General features: G+C 37.2%; 1 protein-coding gene across 7 annotated transcripts in view; it reads right to left on the bottom strand.

The window, feature by feature from the left end:
- Sbf2 (SET binding factor 2) overlaps positions 1–17,396 on the bottom strand; it is a 497,072-nt gene that overhangs the window by 62,260 nt on the left and 417,416 nt on the right. For 2 of the 7 annotated variants that reach the window (XM_013148062.3, XM_013148065.3), the window contains 5 exons: positions 13,437–13,582; positions 9,898–10,111; positions 3,618–3,814; positions 1,659–1,799; positions 701–796 (listed from right to left, as the gene is read on the bottom strand). In XM_013148062.3, the coding sequence (XP_013003516.2) occupies positions 701–796; positions 1,659–1,799; positions 3,618–3,814; positions 9,898–10,111; positions 13,437–13,582 (794 nt within the window). Of the gene's footprint in view, positions 1–700; positions 797–902; positions 1,207–1,658; positions 1,800–3,617; positions 3,815–9,051; positions 9,519–9,897; positions 10,112–13,436; positions 13,583–17,396 lie in introns of those variants that run through there. The other 5 variants (XM_013148063.3, XM_063251915.1, XM_013148064.3 and 2 more) reach the window with 5 other exon arrangements.

The raw sequence follows: 17,396 nt of genomic DNA, 5'->3' as shown, positions 1-17,396 counted from the left end.
ATCTTAAATACCCCTCCCCTCAAGGCTGAGCCAAGTATTGAAAACTTGGTCCCTAGGTTGTGTTGCTATTGGGAAGTAGTGGAAACTTAGGGAGGTAGGGCCAGTGGAAGGAAGAGAGTGGTCATGGAAGGATGTGCCCTTGAAGGGGACACTGGGATCCTGGCCCCTTTCACTTTTTGTTTGCTTCCTGGCTGCCATGGGTACCACATACTTCCCACCCACATGATGTTCTGCCTCATCACAGGCCTAAAGGCAATAAGGCCAAGTGACCAAGGACTAAAACTTCTTAAACCACGAGCTAGTAAATCTTTTCTCTTTACATAAGTTATTCCCCTCAGGTATTTTGTCATAGTAACATAAAGCTAACACAATTATTTCCATCCTGTGAACCTGGAAAATCACGGTGTGCTCTCAGGGCTGATACACCATTTAGACATGTTCCCTTCATACCTTAGTGCTCCCAAACGCATCAATATGTAAGATAGCAATAATTTATCTATTGTCCCATCCAGCTAAACTCTTCTGTCACTATGCCAATAAGTTTGATAATTCATTTAGTGAAGGGTAATTAAGAACAATGTAAATCATAATTGGTTGATTTAAAAATATTCACTACCTGGAAAAACGTTTTTTTTTTTTTTTTTTTTTTTTGCTTTTAAGCTTGTTATCAGTGCTTATTTATAAAATCAATCTTACTAACCTCCTCGAGCAAAGCTATTGGATGGGTTTACATCCAAATGTCCTGGCACTACCTGCTTAAGCACAGTGGACATTCTTGAAGTCCTCCTTTCAGTCCCTAAAGTCAGCCAAAAAGAAGAACAAAAACCATGTCGTTTGGGTTAACATTACTCAAATGACAAAAAGTTATCTTCATGTGTAGCATGTCTAATTGCTGCCAAACATTGTGCTTTTTAAGTACCCAAAGCTTTATTAGAGATAACAAGGCAATGTTATTATTTCATCAGAGATAACACACATTTGCAAGATTACAGAGTTAGGTTTGGCAAGTACAATCAGAGAATTTAATGATAAATGAAGCAAGGCATGCATGGTGTTACATTACAAGAAAAGCCACTCTTTGCTTATGTTGAACTACTCAAATAGCTGATAGAGCCAAAGAGACCAACTTGTCAAGTCACATGCTCCTGTGTCTAACACATTAGGGTTACCTCTACATGAACCCTTTGGGGTTCCATCACATGATGACTGAAATAGAATATTAGTACAAGTCTTAATGGCTTCATCCAAATCTAGAGAAAACAAACTGTGCTGCAAAATTATAAAAGGCTACAGAAAAGGCTATTTTGAGAATTTCACAATTGTACAAGATGATTTTAACAAATATACATTTAATATAAACAGATGTTCAACTTATACATACAACTTCATAATATATTAAAATTCATGTAAGACAGCTTTTGGGGTAAAATGGGGTGACTTTATGTTCCCTATTGCCTCTCCTATTACTGTTTTGAAAAGGAAATAATTACATTTCTAAATATTGACCAGACATTGATAATGGTGCTTTGATTTCTAGGTAAGGTAAGACTATTAAAGAATCTTGTTAAAGGGATATACAAACAACTAAGGAGACCAATCCAGGGTTGGGAAGGGCCTTTTGGAAGAGCTGTCAAAAGGAAAGTGTTATTGAGTCTTACCTGGAGACAGAGCAAGTGCTGGCCTGACAGTAAGGGTGTTGTTGCTTCTGAGTTTTTGATGGACAGAAACTGCGTTCAGTAAGGCTTGCAAGTACTTTTCTTGTTCTATGCTACTGGAGGATTCTAAAGAGGAGGTAGGAGCTACAAAGGAAGAGACACTGAATAAAAGAACCTGCCTTTTTACCAAAACAAGCTTCGACATATACAGTTCTTTATACTTTCTCTATTCAGTCTCATGTTAGCACACCCAAACAGAGAAGCCAGCCCCTATTTAAAGCCCCAATCAATGAAGTGAATAATCCTAAAATGTTGGTTTTACCACATCTACCTATTGACTGCTTTCATCATTCTCTGAGAAGATCCCTGGTCTAGAAAACCAGCCCTGGTCACCTTTAAACCACATGGCTTCTCATTATAGAAGAGACTCAACAAGAAGATTCACAGTATCTCTTTGATGATCTCCCCCAACATCCTACCCATGTTACCAGGAGCAGAGGACAGTAGATTTTCCTGGCATCCCAGAATGGGTGGAGGTGGGACTTTCTCAATACCAGAAGCTTTCTTCTACTGTGTCACATTTGGCCTAATAGGAAACATGAGCTTATCGAGATTTATTGAGGGAAGAGTAGAGGAAAAGTGGAGGAAGAAAGGGAAAAGGTAGAAAATTATGAGGCTAGGGATTTAGCTCAGTAGCATAAGCATCAACCTGGCAAGTGCAAGGTCATGAGTTTGATTCCCGGTACTAGGAAAACAAAATAAAACAAAAACCAAAATTACTGCTAAGATTCTCTAATACTCCTTTGTTTTTCTTTCTTTCTTTTTTTGAGACAGGGTCTCGCTATGTAGGTCAGTTTGGTCTCGAGCTCCCTTTTAGCCCAAGATGGTCTCAAACTTGCAACAATTCTCCTGCCTCAGCCCCTCCCAAATGCTGGGTTTACAGGTGTGTACCACCACACCAGGGTTCCCTTGTACTCCTAAAACAGGGGCAAAAAATAAGCACAGAATGGAAACAATTCTGACAGCAAATCGAAGTTGGTAGGAATCTGAACATGCCTGTGTGTAGCAAAAGAGAAGCAAGGAAATTGGCTTGGATACTTTAGAGGCACATGGGTAGACTCACATCTCTTATAACATGGGACAGAATCTCTACTTCCTCTGAGGCTATTTAACATATCAATGTTTCTTAGGGAAAATATTAGTACAATCTAATTTTCACTTGATTTGCTGGAGATATAGCTAAATACTTCATTATACTAATATCTATGAAAGCTGAAGTGTAGACCAGATGTATTAAGTAAAATGTCAAACTCAAGGTAGACCTCCACACTATGAAATGTAATTCTTGTTTAAACAAGGTGTATGTTGAAAAGGCTTGATGAAAGGGCACAACTGGCATTTCCAGAGTTTACATTTTATTTTCTAGGAAGACTTTTTTTTAAAAAATTGAGAAAGGGTCTGAATGTGCAGTTCATGTTGGCCATGAACTCACTTACATAGTCCAGGCTGACCTCAAACTCACAGCAATCTTGCTTTGGCCTTCTGAGAACTGGCATGACAGGCGTGCACCATCCTGCCTCACTTTCTGGCATTTTTGAGACAGGATCTCAGTATGTAGAGGAGGTTGGCCTTCATTTCGCTATGTTGCTCAGGCTGGCCTCAAACTCAACAGCAATCCCTCTGATTTTAGCCTGAGTATTAGGATTACAGGTGTGAGCCACCACACCCAGCTCAAGGTTATATTTTTATACAGTGGAATACTACTCAGCCATAAGGAAGGCTTTTTAAAAGACAAGGTCTCACTATGTTGAACAGGTTATGCCCAAATTCCTGGGCTAAAGCAATATTCTAGCCTTAGTCTCCAAAGTAGCTAAGACTATGGGTGTGTGTCACCATACCCAGCATATTTATGGGAATAGTCTAAAGTGAAAAGAGTCATAATTGTGCTACAAAGATGCTTACCTGCCTGAGGGGAGTTCTGAGATTTGAAAAGACCAACAACGCCCTTCCCATGGAATCCTCCAGATCGAAGGAGCAAAGTACCACTTCTTGAGTTCTTCCAACATACAACAGGCAAGCGATTGTGTCGATAGCAGCGGGCTACTCTTGGTAAACTACTGTCCTGTACAGCTTGAGGTATGACTAAAAGGCCAGGATAGCTTCAGAGACATGAAGGAAGAAAGGGAACGATTGGGGGAAAAGGGAAAGAAAGGAGGAAAGAAGTAGGAAGAGAAGGAAAAGGAGAAGGAGAAGGAGAGGAAACGGGAAGACAGCAGAGGAGAGAAAAAAGCAGGAAAAAAAGAGAGGCGGGAAAGAGGGAGAGAGAATATAAGGATATGAATTGCACAACATCACAGAAATTTTCTAAGACTCAGAAGCACATTGGTTGAGGGGTAAGGAATATATTTTAAATATGGAACTTTATTGCAACTCCTTAGATCCTCAGGAGAAAAGGTGGAAATAGTTAACCCATCAACCATTGTGCAGTGTTTTTTGAGTCACTTTAAGTGAGATGGTTAATTTTTGCTAATTTAAAATGATCAAAGGTTAATTAACCAAATATTTGGTTATTTATTTTGCTAAATAACCAAGCTTAGAAAATAAACATATTACATTTAATTATTTAAAAGGCTTCTGTGGAACTGTTTATCTTGTCTTAATGCATTATTTTTCTTTGACTTAAAGATTGTAAGATTACTGGATTAGTGTCAACTTTATGAAAATGGTGAGTCAAATTGTCAACAACTCATAGAGTACTAAAACAACAGAGAACAAAGCACATCCATGTTAGACTGTGGGAGATGGTGAAAGGGTTAAAAGTCAAAACCAAATGACTTTTTGCTTAAGAACAAAATGTTAAAATGTCAAAATGAATTTATATTTTATTAATATTTTATATTTATAAATATTTATATTTATATTTTATTAATACCATATATTGATGTTTATCTTCAAAAGATTAATCCTAAAGTTATGGGATATAATGCTGGGAAAATAAAAAAATGTAAGAGTAGCTTGTTTTATAGATTACTAAGTAAAAGAAAATAAGTCAGAATTCAGTCATTTCTTTATTTAGAAATGTTACACTAAAGGAAATCTGTAAGTTCCCAACTACTAACCAGCATCATTTTCTGGCAATTTTTTCTTACTGTGGTAAAGTATACTTACTATAAAATTTACCATGTATTCATTTTTAAAATGAACACTTAAGTGGCATTAACTATATTCATAATGTTGAACAATCATCATCACTATCCATTTCCAGAAATTCTAATCTCTTATTTTTACATAAAGCAGTGCTGAAAGGAGGGAAAGGGTACAGATATAATTATTCATGAAGTCTGGAAATACAGTTCCATTTAGGATCCTTTATTTCTAATGCCATACTACTATTTCTTTTTCCCCAACTTTTCTAGACACAGTGATATTATGTGTAGGCAAGGCTGTGAGGTGAAACGGCTCCGGCTGCTGCTTCAGTATCGAGGAAAGAACCCCTATCCTCTTTCACTGCCAGCCTCCTGACAGGGGCTGTCTCCTTTCACTGACTCGAGTACCATAGGTGCACTATGCTACACAGAATCTTAGGCTTTCCTGCTCCTACACACGGGCTTAGTATCAGCTGGATAGCCCTGGGTGCTGGGGCAAGTAGTGTTGAGCCTGAGGACCAACAGAGGCTGCTCTCAGTACAGAATCACTGACTCATGAGAGACACCAACTACCCTGCCACCACCCTATCCCATTGCCTGCACAGCCTTAAGCTCCAGGCTCCATAGTAAGCCTCAAGAGGTTGACCAGTCCTTAGAAGCAGCTGTGGAAACTTGTATCGAAGAGTAACTCACATGAAAATGTTCAAAACATAACCTGCATCAGGAAAAGATCCATTACTAGCATCCAAGAAGATTCTCTTGTGTGTCCCCCCAATTACTACTTTCTCTCTTTAGAGATTACCACTCCTGGTTGATAACAATACAGATACATTTTCCCTATTTTTGAATTCTAGATAAAAGAAACCAACAAAATTTATTCTTTTTTGTCAGGCTTCTTTTGCTCTATATATTTTTAAGATCTATCCGTGTTACTGTGCATGGCTGTAGTTGGTTCATTTTAAAGAAGTATATTGTGTCACTATGTGATTAAATTACCATTTATTTATCCTTCTGTGATAAATAATAATTCTGAATAGTTTCTAGCTTTTGCTTATTAAGAGTACTATTACAGGGGAGAGGGATGTAGCTCAGTGGCACAATGCCTGCCTGGAAGCACAAGGTTCTTTGTTTGATTCTTGGTACAAAAAAATTACTATTGAAGGTTGAGGTGGGGGCTGGGGATTTAGCTCAGCGGCATAAGCACCTGCCTTGCAAGTGTGTGGTCATGAGTTTGATCCCTGGTACTGATAAAAAAAAAACCAAATAAAGGTTGGGAGTGCAGCTCCATTGCAGAACATATGCTTAGCATGTGAGATCCTGGGTTCAAGCCCCAGAACTACCAAAGACAACCAGTAATAATAGTAACAATAATGTTGCTCTGAACATTAAGATGTCTTTTGTGACCAATGTGTGTATCTGTTTGAAATTCTTTCCCATTTAAAGAGTAGGATTTTTAGGTAGCAAGTTATAAATATACTCAGGAGATGTTTAAATGCTTAGTAGACACTTCCAGACAACTTTTTGAAGGTGTTAACCAAATTTGTATTCCCATTAGCAATTAATGACAGTCTATTTGCCAAACATTCTCACCAGCACTTTGTATTGTCAGCTTAATTTTTGGCCACTTGGGCAGGTATACAGTGGTTTCACTGGGATTTTAATTTCTGTTCATTTGAAGACCAACAAGTAAAGCTGAACATGTTTTTTTTTTTTTTTTTTTTTTAACTTTTTATCGGTACCAGGGATCGAACTCACGACCGCCTGCTTGCAAGGCAGGTGCTTATGCCGCTGAGCTAAATCCCCAGCCCCAAGCTGAACATGTTTTCAGAAGTTCCAGTTATTAGAATTTTGAGTATTCTAATCTAAGAATATGAAACAGCTATTATTTAGACATTTAATGATCTTCAATATTGTTTTGAGTGTTCATATAGAGGTCTTGCATGTCTTTCATTAGATTTATTCTTTTGTTTTTAATGTTTCTTACACATTAAATTTTGTAAATAGTATCACAGAAAGTAAACAGCATCATTTTTAAAAATTTGATTTTGTAATAGTTTGGTTTTGGAATATATGTAACTATATCAGTGACTGACAGAATTTACTTAAGATTTTCTAAATGTACATTCAGGTCATCTGTGAATACTGACATTTTATTTTTCCCTTTTCAATCTTAATCCTTTTTACTTTTCCAGCCCCACCCCTTTTGCAGTACTTGGAGCAAATACAGGACCTTGTGCATGCTAGGGAAGTGTTCTAACACTGACCTACATTCCTAGCCCTTTATTTAATTTTGAGACAGAGTCTGGTTAAATTGTCTGGCCTAGTCTTGAACTTGTAATCCTACCTCAGCTCTGGAGTAGCTGGGATTACAGACATGTGTCATCATGCCTGGCTTTTCTTTTAGTTCTTTTGTGTTGTCTAAGACTTCAAATCCATCACTGAATATAAGTGGTGATAAGAGGCATTCTTGTATTGTTCTGCTCTTAGAGAAAAATCTTTCATTAATATGAACATTAAGTAATTTTTTTTTTGGTATTTTTCTTTTTTATCGGTACCGGGAATCGAACTCACGACTATCTGCTTGCAAGGCAGGAGCTTATGCCGCTGAGCTAAATCCCCAGCCCCCACATTAAGTAATTTTAATGCAAGACTTGTAAGATACATTCTACATTAGGAGCTATCCCTTTACTCCTAATTTTGGTATGAGTCCTTTTTTAAAAAAATCATAAATGTATATTACATTTTATAAAACTATATTTTATAAAAGTAGGATATATAAAAACATTAATATATGTTTCTTTTTAATTACTAATGTGGTGCTTACACTGATTTCTTTCCCCTCTCTCCATTCTTCTCTTTTTCTTTCCTTTCCTTCTTTCTTGTGGATCAAACCAGGACTTTGGGCATGCCAGGCAAGCACTCTACTACTTAGAACACATCCTCATGTTATCTTTCAAATGTCAAGAGCATTATGTATTTTTCTAACAAATTCTACTTGGTATTGAGTTTCTGAGTATGAAATGAATCTGTTGTCATACTTCTGTATGCTAGTAATTCTTTTTATTTTAAAATCTACTTTGACATTTATATTGGTGAAAACAGCTTTTTCTTTATGCTTTTAGTTTTGCATGGTGTATTTTTTATCCTTTTTTATTTTTTTGTATTTTTTTTCTTTTTTCTTTTTTATCGGTACCGGGGATCGAACTCACGACTGCCTGCTTGCAAGGCAGGTGTTTCTGCCGCTGAGCTAAATCCCAGCCCCATTTTTTTGTATTTTTATATATTAGATATGTCTCTTGAAAGTAGTGTAAAGCTTAAAACATACACATCCTGATAATCTTTTTTTAAAATTAGGATATTTAGTTAGTGTATAAGTAATATAATTACTGATACATTTGAATTTAAATCCATTTTACTATTTATAATCTAGTTGTTTTTTGTGTTCTGTGGCCCTCTTTCCTTCTTCTGAATTTATTATTTTACCTCCTTCCAATAATTTGACGGATATATATTATTTTACATCAACATAAACACATTATAACAAGTGTTAAAAATCATTTACTAGGGGCTGGGGATTTAGCTCAGTGGCATAAGCGCCTGCCTTGCAAGCAGGCAGTTGTGAGTTCGATCCCTGGTACTGATAAAAACGAAAAAAGACAAAAAAAATCATTTACTAATATTTTACTTTATTTACAACTGACTAAAAAATGAGGTTGGTTTTCTTATTGACAGTATAATTTGATAACTAGCTTTCCAACCTACAGGACTTCACCCCCTAATAATATCACTTATACTTATCCACAAAGAAAATCTAGTGAGAACAGAAAATTCCTGAAAAATTACTGCATTTTAGAGGATTGATTTTTCAGTACTTCATGGAAAATGTTTACTTATCCACAGTCTCAAACTATATTTCCAACTTATTTCTCTTTGTAAACTTAAATTGTCACTGAAAATGACATATCTATAGTTCTTCAGGAGCAACAGGTTGGAAACTAATAGTAACATTAAGACAACTGTTTAAAATATGAATAAAATTTACAACTTATAAAGCATTTTTGGAGCTAATTAATTAAAGCAAGAATTTATAAGTGTAAAATGTAAAATTTATAAATGTAAAGAAAACAACTTATCTGAAAATGAAAATGATCAAACCTATGGACTGTGGAATGTAGCTTTAGAAAATCTATATTTACATATAATAAATACTAAAATAGAGCTTACTCTATTTGGAAAACAGCAAGAGGTGACAAGGAGAGAAAAAACAAAATGTGTTCATTTCTTTTCTTTTTTTTTTTTTGTTTTTTTTGTTTTTATTGGTACCAGGGATCGAACTCACGACTTGCCTGCTTGCAAGGCAGGCGCTTATGCTGCTGAGCTAAATCCCCAGCCCCCCATTTATTTTCTTTAAATAATATTCTGAGTAAATATTCCAATTAGGCAGCATAAGAAACCTTGCCTATACTTGGGACAGTAAATTATAGCCTACATGCCGAAGTTCCCCTATTCCTTTCCTTTCCTAAGGCTACTTTTGTGGCAGAGATAAGTAGATGCAATAAAGAGACTCTACAGCTCACAAATTGGACATATTTATTACATGGTCCTATACAGAAAAGCTTGTGGATCCCTGGCTGACAGCAGATCTTCATCTCTCCCATCTGCCTGAGCAAATCCTATTCTTTAAATTAAACATCATGCATACTAGAAAAGAAGCAACCTGGGAAGAAAAAGACAAAGGAAATTCTTTAAGGAGACAAGCACTTTTGCATTTTACCGTCTGACCTAATACAGACAATTTTCAGTGATACAGCTGGTATCTTCAGAATGCCAATGAGATAGTTGGTTATGCCACATAAAAAGTATCTCTTAAATACATATACTCCTGGAGATCTTATTCCTCTTTTTTGGAATTTGTATTTCTCCCTGGGCTAAAGATTATAAACAGCCTGTTAAAAACTTAAATGGAGGGGCTGGGGATTTAGCTCAGCGGCATAAGTGCCTGCCTTGCAAGCATGTGGTCGTGAGTTTGATCCCCAGTACCAATAAAAAACTTAAATGGAAGAAACTGTCCCTTTTTGCAGCCCACTGACACTTACCTCCGGCACAGAGAATACATCCTGTTGGAAGCAGTGATTCGGAAACATTCTGGTTTCGAACGGGATGAGGTGCCACTTATGGTTCCCAAACCTAATCGCTGATAGTCTCTGAAACAAGCTTTTTCCACCAACTGTTCCATTGTAGACTTCTCTGAGGCCTTCAGTGTACTTGTGGGGAGTTCACTATCATCTGAAACTGTAATGATGGAGAGAGCTGTACAGAAGTGGTTAGCTCAAAATAAAGGGTTAAATTTTCTTTTGAACAGAATGTTTATCTTAGGGTATTACATGATATCACAAGTATTACATGTACTACAAACTAAGTGGAAACTTCTATAAAGAATCATAAAACAGCAGTCGACAGTCAGGACATGAGTATCAGTAACTCAATATAAAATGCCAAGAAACAATACCACTTAAGTAATTTATTAGTATAATTTTGAATGTATTACCTGAATTTTTGATAATTTCGTGTACCAATCAGGCTTCTTCATTAATGCCATAATTCAGTGATTTCAATATAAGATTCTTATAAAAGCATTTCAAACACTCAGAGGCTAACTTGTCAAGAAAATTTTCTTTCTCTCTTTCTTTCTCTTTTCTCTTCCTTCCTTCCTTCCTTCCTTCTTTCCTTCCTTCCTTCCTTGTGGGCACACAGGCCTTGGATTTTCATTTTTTGTACTAGAAACTGAACTCAGGACCTTGCACGTGCCAGGCAGGTATTTATGCCACTGAGCTATATCCCTGGCCTGCTGGGTAAGAGCCTTTGCCCTGAGCTGTATCTCCAGTCCTTTTTAAATCTTGAGATTTGCTAAGTGGTGAGGCTGGGCCCAAACTTGTGATCTTGCTGCCTCAGTTTTTCAGTGCTGAGATTACATGTGTATACCACCATGCTCAGTTAAAATTTGTTTGTTTGTTTGTTTGTTTAGAGATGAGGCCTCATTATGTAGTTCATGCTGGCCTTAAACTATGTAGCCCAGGCTGGCTTTGGACTCATGGCAATTCTCCTGCTTCAGTCTCCCAAGTGCTGGGATTACAGGTGTGCACCACCACCCTTAACTAAAGTTTATCTTTCACATAATCACTACAGAAGTTCATTATCTAGCTTTTAGCTTACATTCAGAGCATACATTTTTATAAGAAAATTTTTAGATTAACTAGAAGCTCAATGAGGAAAAAGACTCTTAAAAAAAGACTGATATGAAAGTTACACATTTTTTTTTAGAAATATGTTTGTTGGAGGATGTGGTATATATGGAAAAACTTCCTCATAGTTTTGGAATTACAGGTTATTGATTTCTTTAGATTTTGGATGTGGACGACTTTACTCAATAATCAAGAATTTAGTGGGGTGTGGTGGTGCACACCTGTAATCTCAGCACTAAAGAGGCAGGAGGATCATCACAAGTTCAAAACCAGTCTTGGCTATGAAGTGGTTTCAAGGCCAACTTGAACTGTATAGCAAGACCCTGTCTCCAAAAGATCAATAAAACAAAACAAAACAATCTCATGTGAAAAACTGTCCTAGTTTACTTTTTAATTTATTTTAATGTGACAGAAGTCAAGTCTAACTTTTAAGCCTTTGGAAATGTACTCAAAGAACTAATATACAAGGTAAAGATAGGACTCTCTTCCATTAAAATTAAAAACAACAACAACAACAACAAACCAACACACAACAGCTATCCCTACAAATGTCTTTGTATTTTAATCTGTGGGCTTCACAAAGTAACATAATTTGTAGGCGTAGTTTTATGCCATCTTTTATTTGTAAAGTACAAAGAACAGTATATAATTTAGTCTCTCATAGTTTTTTTTTTTTTCTTTTTTTGAGATTGGGTCTTGCTGGGTTCCCCAGGCTAGCTTTGAATTGAGAAGTTGGAAAGATCCTTGTGCTTTAGCTTCCTAAGTGGCATGGGTGTACATGTCACTGTGCCCAGCTACAGAGAATGCTTTTATTTCCTAACATCATAAAACTTCAAATTAGCAGAGTCAGTAAAATAGGAAGTAGTAATTTTATGGAGCTTTATTTGTGACTGTGAGGAGGTCAGGTTTTCAACAAATGGTCACTTCAGAAATGGCATGGTGGGTCTTTTCATTGCCCACAGAATTCAGTCTGTACTCAACTCAGTATGTACTTAACTCAGTATGTATTTCTTATTGCACAGGGCATGCTACATACACACAAAACCACATTGGTTCTTTACACTGGTGCACCAAAACGGAGACCTTTAGCCAGTGCCCTCACTGAAGATGAGGTTTCTTTTTTTTTTTGTCTTTTTCCTTTTTATCGGTACCAGGGAGTGAACTCACAACTGCCTGCTTGCAAGGCAGGTGCTTACGCCGCTGAGCTAAATCTCCAGCCCCCCTTTTTTTTTTTTGGGATGAGGTTTCTTTTAAAATGGTGTTGTGGCTGTCATAGCTAGTAGTTGTATAACCACTAGTGACTAAATCTAGGACCTAGATAAAGTAAAGGGTATAATAGCTTTCTATCTCACATTATATCACATTCTTTGTAGTGTTAATTTCATAACGTAACTAAATAATGGGCTAAAGCATAGAAAAAGAAATTTAATAAGGCATTTTGCTAACTTGTTTTTTTGTCTTATTTTCCTGAGAAGTATTTTCAGCTGCCTAAATTCTATTGTTTTAAATATTTATGTCTTTTTCTTAGCATTTAAGAATTCTTTCCCCTTAGGTTCCCTATTTTGTTTATGAGGACCCTTAGTGCTCTTACCAGAAACCCCAAACTTCATCTTTGAATAGTCAGTGTCCTTAGTCCTTACTCCTTTACTTTTTTTTTGTCTTTTTCCTTTCTATCAGTACCAGGGATGAAACTCACGACTGCCTGCTTGCAAGGCAGGCGCTTATGCCACTGAGCTAAATCCCCAGCCCCTCCTTTACTTTTATACTGTTATAGTAAGGTACAAGGGTATAAATTTCTCGTGGAGTTTCCTTCTTTCTCTTTTTAATAAGACCTACCTAGAAAAGTTCTTCAAATAGTGTTGTTCTGCTTATTTTTTAAAAGTTTTGAATATTTCATAGCAACGACAAAAACCAGGATTGTTTGGAGTTCAGCATTCCTCATTAGTCACTCACTGAAATTTGTAGTAAGATAAATAAGGACAATGGGAAGCAGAGATCAAAAAAAAAAAAAACCCACATACAATGGTCAATGTGAGTTTAACAGACTTTTATCTACTTAACAGAGTAGTAGAAAAATAACATTTTCCCAGTCCTAAGAAGCTGTAAACACTTACAAACTTTTTTGAGAGACTGGCTTTCGTACATCAATATTCAAGTACAGCTAGGGGTAGAAGCACATGCCTGTAATCCCAACATTAGGGAGACTGAGGTAGGAGGATTGCTGTGAGTTTGAAGCCAGTCTGGACTATATAGCAAGGCCCTACCTTAACAAAATCAAACAGCTCCCTAAAAAGCTGAAGACAACAATAACAAAGGGTTTAAGTACAACTATGTCTTCTTTTCTTACTCTTAGAAGAATAAAATTGAATCATGAAAAGTGAATTCTCACATACCAGATATGTCATCATCTTCATTCCATCCAGGACGATTTACTCTCTCTTCCATAATTGTTCCTGTCCTCCTCTTCAACAAATATTGTCGCCCAATTGTCATTTTCCCTGCTCTTTTGGCACCTTTCACGATTGTTTTCGAGAAGGTGCTGCAAGTCATAAAACCAAAGGTATATCACTTTAACATGAAAGTATCACTGATAACTATCTATATAGCTCTACTTTTTGTTTCCATTCCCACAAGTCACAAGTACAGTATTTACCAGTGATGGTAAACCTTTAAGAGCTTACAATGACACAAACAGCCTGCAGTGGAACACTTGCCATAGTTTTGCCACCACTGGTATACATCATAGTACTGTATATACTTTCCTTAAGCCTCTCCTTTGTTAGATCACTTTTTGTGGCAGTACATTAATTTCCTATAACTCTCCATATCATCAGAACACTGTTTTAAACTCTCCTCCCCTCCCCTCTCCTCTCCTGTCCTGTCCTCTCCTCTCTCCCCTCCCCTCCCCCTTTCTTTTTTTTTTGTACCAGGGATTGAACTCATGACCTCACGCTTGCCAGGCAGGCTTATGCCACTGAGCTAAATCTCCTGCTTGACTTATTTATTTTTCTTTTTTAAAAATTTTACTTAAAGAAAGACTAAACAAAACAGAAAATGGGTAGAAATAATCCATACTTTCAAAGAAAGAATAAACAGTAAAAAAATCACTAGTTGATATTTACATATTGTCCTCTTACAAATAGTTATTCAAGAAACAAAAGTGGAGCACACAAACTGGGGATTCAAACAGTGAGACTGCAACCAGTTCTGTTCAACAAAAACTTAGTAATATGATTATCAATCCTATACACTTATACATGCAGCTATCCATATCTTCATTTATGTTGAGATTGAAAAAACCCAAGCAGGCTAAAATCACTCTGAGCAAAGAATAATAGTATTGCTGGGTTCCAAATTATGACACTCCTGGATCAGCACTTGGTACTGTAGTGTCTTTTTTTCTTCAAAGTATTTGTTCATTTCATCATGTGTCATAAGATCAGTTCTCATAAACTGTTTATAGGTTCTACGCATGCATGAGTCTTAACATGTATTTCCATCCTTTCAGTGAGTCTTGTCATCTTCAGCGTAATTGCCTAAACTCTCAGACTTGATACTATCAATTGTATCAGTTTTGAATAAAATCTATTGATACCAAACAGCAATGAAACAAACCTGATTTAACTAAGATCAGTCATGATAAACCAGTATAAGTCATACAGGGATCCAAATTAAGTTAATAGGAAATTAGAGATGATTACTGTGCTATATCCTGGTGTTTTTGGGATACCTGTCTGTGCCCTCAAATCTAATGCAAGTAGATAAACTGGGACAGAATAAAAACTATCTAAGCAGAGTGGTATGAATAAATGGGTTTTAATTCTTGATACACTATTATAACAATATCTTCTGCCATCTTTTTAAAGACCATTCCTCCCCTTTCACTTCAGGATGCATTGTGTATTTCTGAGTCTCACCTAGACCCTTGGTTGTAAATTGCGGGGGACAACCTGCTATTTACCTAAATGGTTCCAAACCTTCTTCCTCCTGGACTTGATCTCTAATTATATTCCTTTACCTATTAAAGCCTGTCTTTCCAACCTATCCACAAATACTGGTCTAGTTGCTCTCTGGCTCCCTGTCCCATAGGACATTGTTTTCCCACATTTGATTTTCAGTCCATATACCTTTTTTCAGGTTATATTTTCTATAAAGAGCATCTCAGTGGACCCTATCTCCTAATCTATTCTTTTTTTTTTTAAATTTACTGATTCTGTCTTTTTTTAAATTTAGTATATCAAGGCCATCTATGTTAGAGATTATAACCAACCCTCTCTGCCTCATTTCTGTTATGCTCTTTGCATTAGTTGTCTGCTTGTCTTCTTCATTCTACTTTTTGTTCCATTCATTGAGGCTTCTCTGCCACTGTTCCTGGAATCTTGGTACTTTTCTCTCTCTCTAGAGTGCCCTGCAGTATTCTCTGTAGAGTTGGATTGGTTGTCACGAATTTCCCCAGTTCCTCTTTGTCTTGGAAGGATCTTGTTTCTCCATTAATTTCTAGAGACAGTTTATCAGGGTACATCAATCTGGGCTGGAGGTTATTTTCTTTCAGGGCTTGGAACATTTTGTTCCAACCTCTTCTTGACTTGATGGTCTGTGTTGAGAAGTCTGCTGCAATTCTGATGGGCCTTCTTTTATAGGTGATCTGTTTCTTATCTCTAACAGCTTTTAATATTCTGTCTTATATTGAATTTCTGGGATCTTATTATATGCCTGGGTGTGGCTCTGTTTTGGTTGTAGGTGGCTGGAGTTCTGTATGCTTCATATATCAGTATATCATTTCCTTTTCCTATGTTTGGGAAGTTTTCCTTAATTATTTCTGTAAATAGCCTTTGTAGTTCCTTTGTTTGTACCCCTGCTTCTTCATTCACATTCTTTATTCTCAAGTTATAGATCCTCTTGTCATCTTCTAGCCTTTGTATTGTTACTGCTTGTTTCCTTGTTATTTTAAAAAGTTTCCCTTTCATAATCCCACATTGCAAAACTGTCCTCCAGTTTGGATAATCTATCCCTAGTTTCTTTTTTCTTTCTTTCTTTTTTTTTTTTTTTTTTTGTCTTTTTGAGACAGGGTCTTGCTGTGCAGTTCAGGCTGTTCTTGGGCTCACTTTGTAGCCTAGGCTGGTCTCGAACTTGCAATGATCCTCCTGCCTCAGCCTCCTGAGTGCTAGGATAACAGGCATGAGCCACCACACCCGGCTATCCTTAGTTTCTTTCAAGCAGTTTTTCCAGCTTTCAATGGAGTTTTTAATTTCCTGGTAATCTCTTTGAATCTGCTTCATGTATTCTATATTTTCTTTATATTCTTCATCAAATGGTTCTCTCCTTTGTTTGTGTTCCATTCTTCCATCTGTGTCTTCTTGAGAGGTGTTTAGCATTTTTTTTTATTAATCTACTTATATCTTGTTTTATTTGGTTAAATATTTCACTTTTGAACTTGTCTATGAGGTCCCAAAGATATTTCTTTATGTCCACTGATGCTGTGTTTGATATTGCATGTGTGCTGTCCTTAATCTCTTTTGTATTTACCAATGTTCTCAGGGTTGGGGGCTGGGGGCTTTTTTGTATTGTTTCCTCTTTTCATTTTTTTTGTTTCTTCCATACAGGCATATAAAGCAGACCCCGCCCCCCCCCCCCTTTTTTTTATTCTGATCCTTCTGAAGTGCACTGGCTAGGTGACCCTGCCTATTCCAGTGTGCTATTGAGGTGCAAATAGAGACTGCATGCTGGCCCCTCACCTCCAGGTCAGCCAGCCTGGCCAAGGCCTTCACCGAACCTTAGTGTGCACAGTGCATAGGGAATTGGTCTGGGACACCCTACTGGTTCCCAGCCAGGGGTGTGACTCAGGCCAAGGACATCTTACCAATCCCGTCTGAGAAGGGAAAACTGACTGAAGTCTCTGCAGTACCTTGTGTCTGCCAGTCCTGCCCGGTTCCAAGATGTCATTCTCTTTCCTGTGGAAAGGTTTTATTCCTGACACTCACCTCAAGTCAATGTAGGTCCCCTACCAACTCCACTTTCTGTTGGTCTCACAGATCCTCGATCTCAGTATGCCCGCAACCCAGTGCAACTGTGGCTCTGGCAAGTCAAAGCGATGAGTTCACTGAGTCGCAGCTACGCGAGTTCAGATATGCCAGCCAGTACAGTTCTCTGATTTGCTGCTCTCTTTTGCCCTTACATCTCCTCACTAAGGCCTTCAGGCTTGCCCACCACCAGCTTCACTGTGCCCATGCATCTCCGGGTTCCAACAGTGTTTCTAGCACAGTGGGACCTGCTCTGGTGAGAGCACTGCCAGCTACCACCATCTTCTGTTCAAGTTTTTCTTTTTTAAAATCTTGACGTATTTCTTAAGCAGT

Source organism: Cavia porcellus, unplaced genomic scaffold, assembly GCF_034190915.1.
Source record: "Cavia porcellus strain 051 isolate PalLab524CR breed Dunkin Hartley unplaced genomic scaffold, mCavPor4.1 scaffold_6, whole genome shotgun sequence".
Taxonomy (NCBI): Eukaryota; Metazoa; Chordata; class Mammalia; order Rodentia; family Caviidae; genus Cavia; species Cavia porcellus.
The sequence above is the reverse complement of the archived record's forward strand: the minus strand, read 5'-3'. Positions and strand labels throughout refer to the sequence as shown.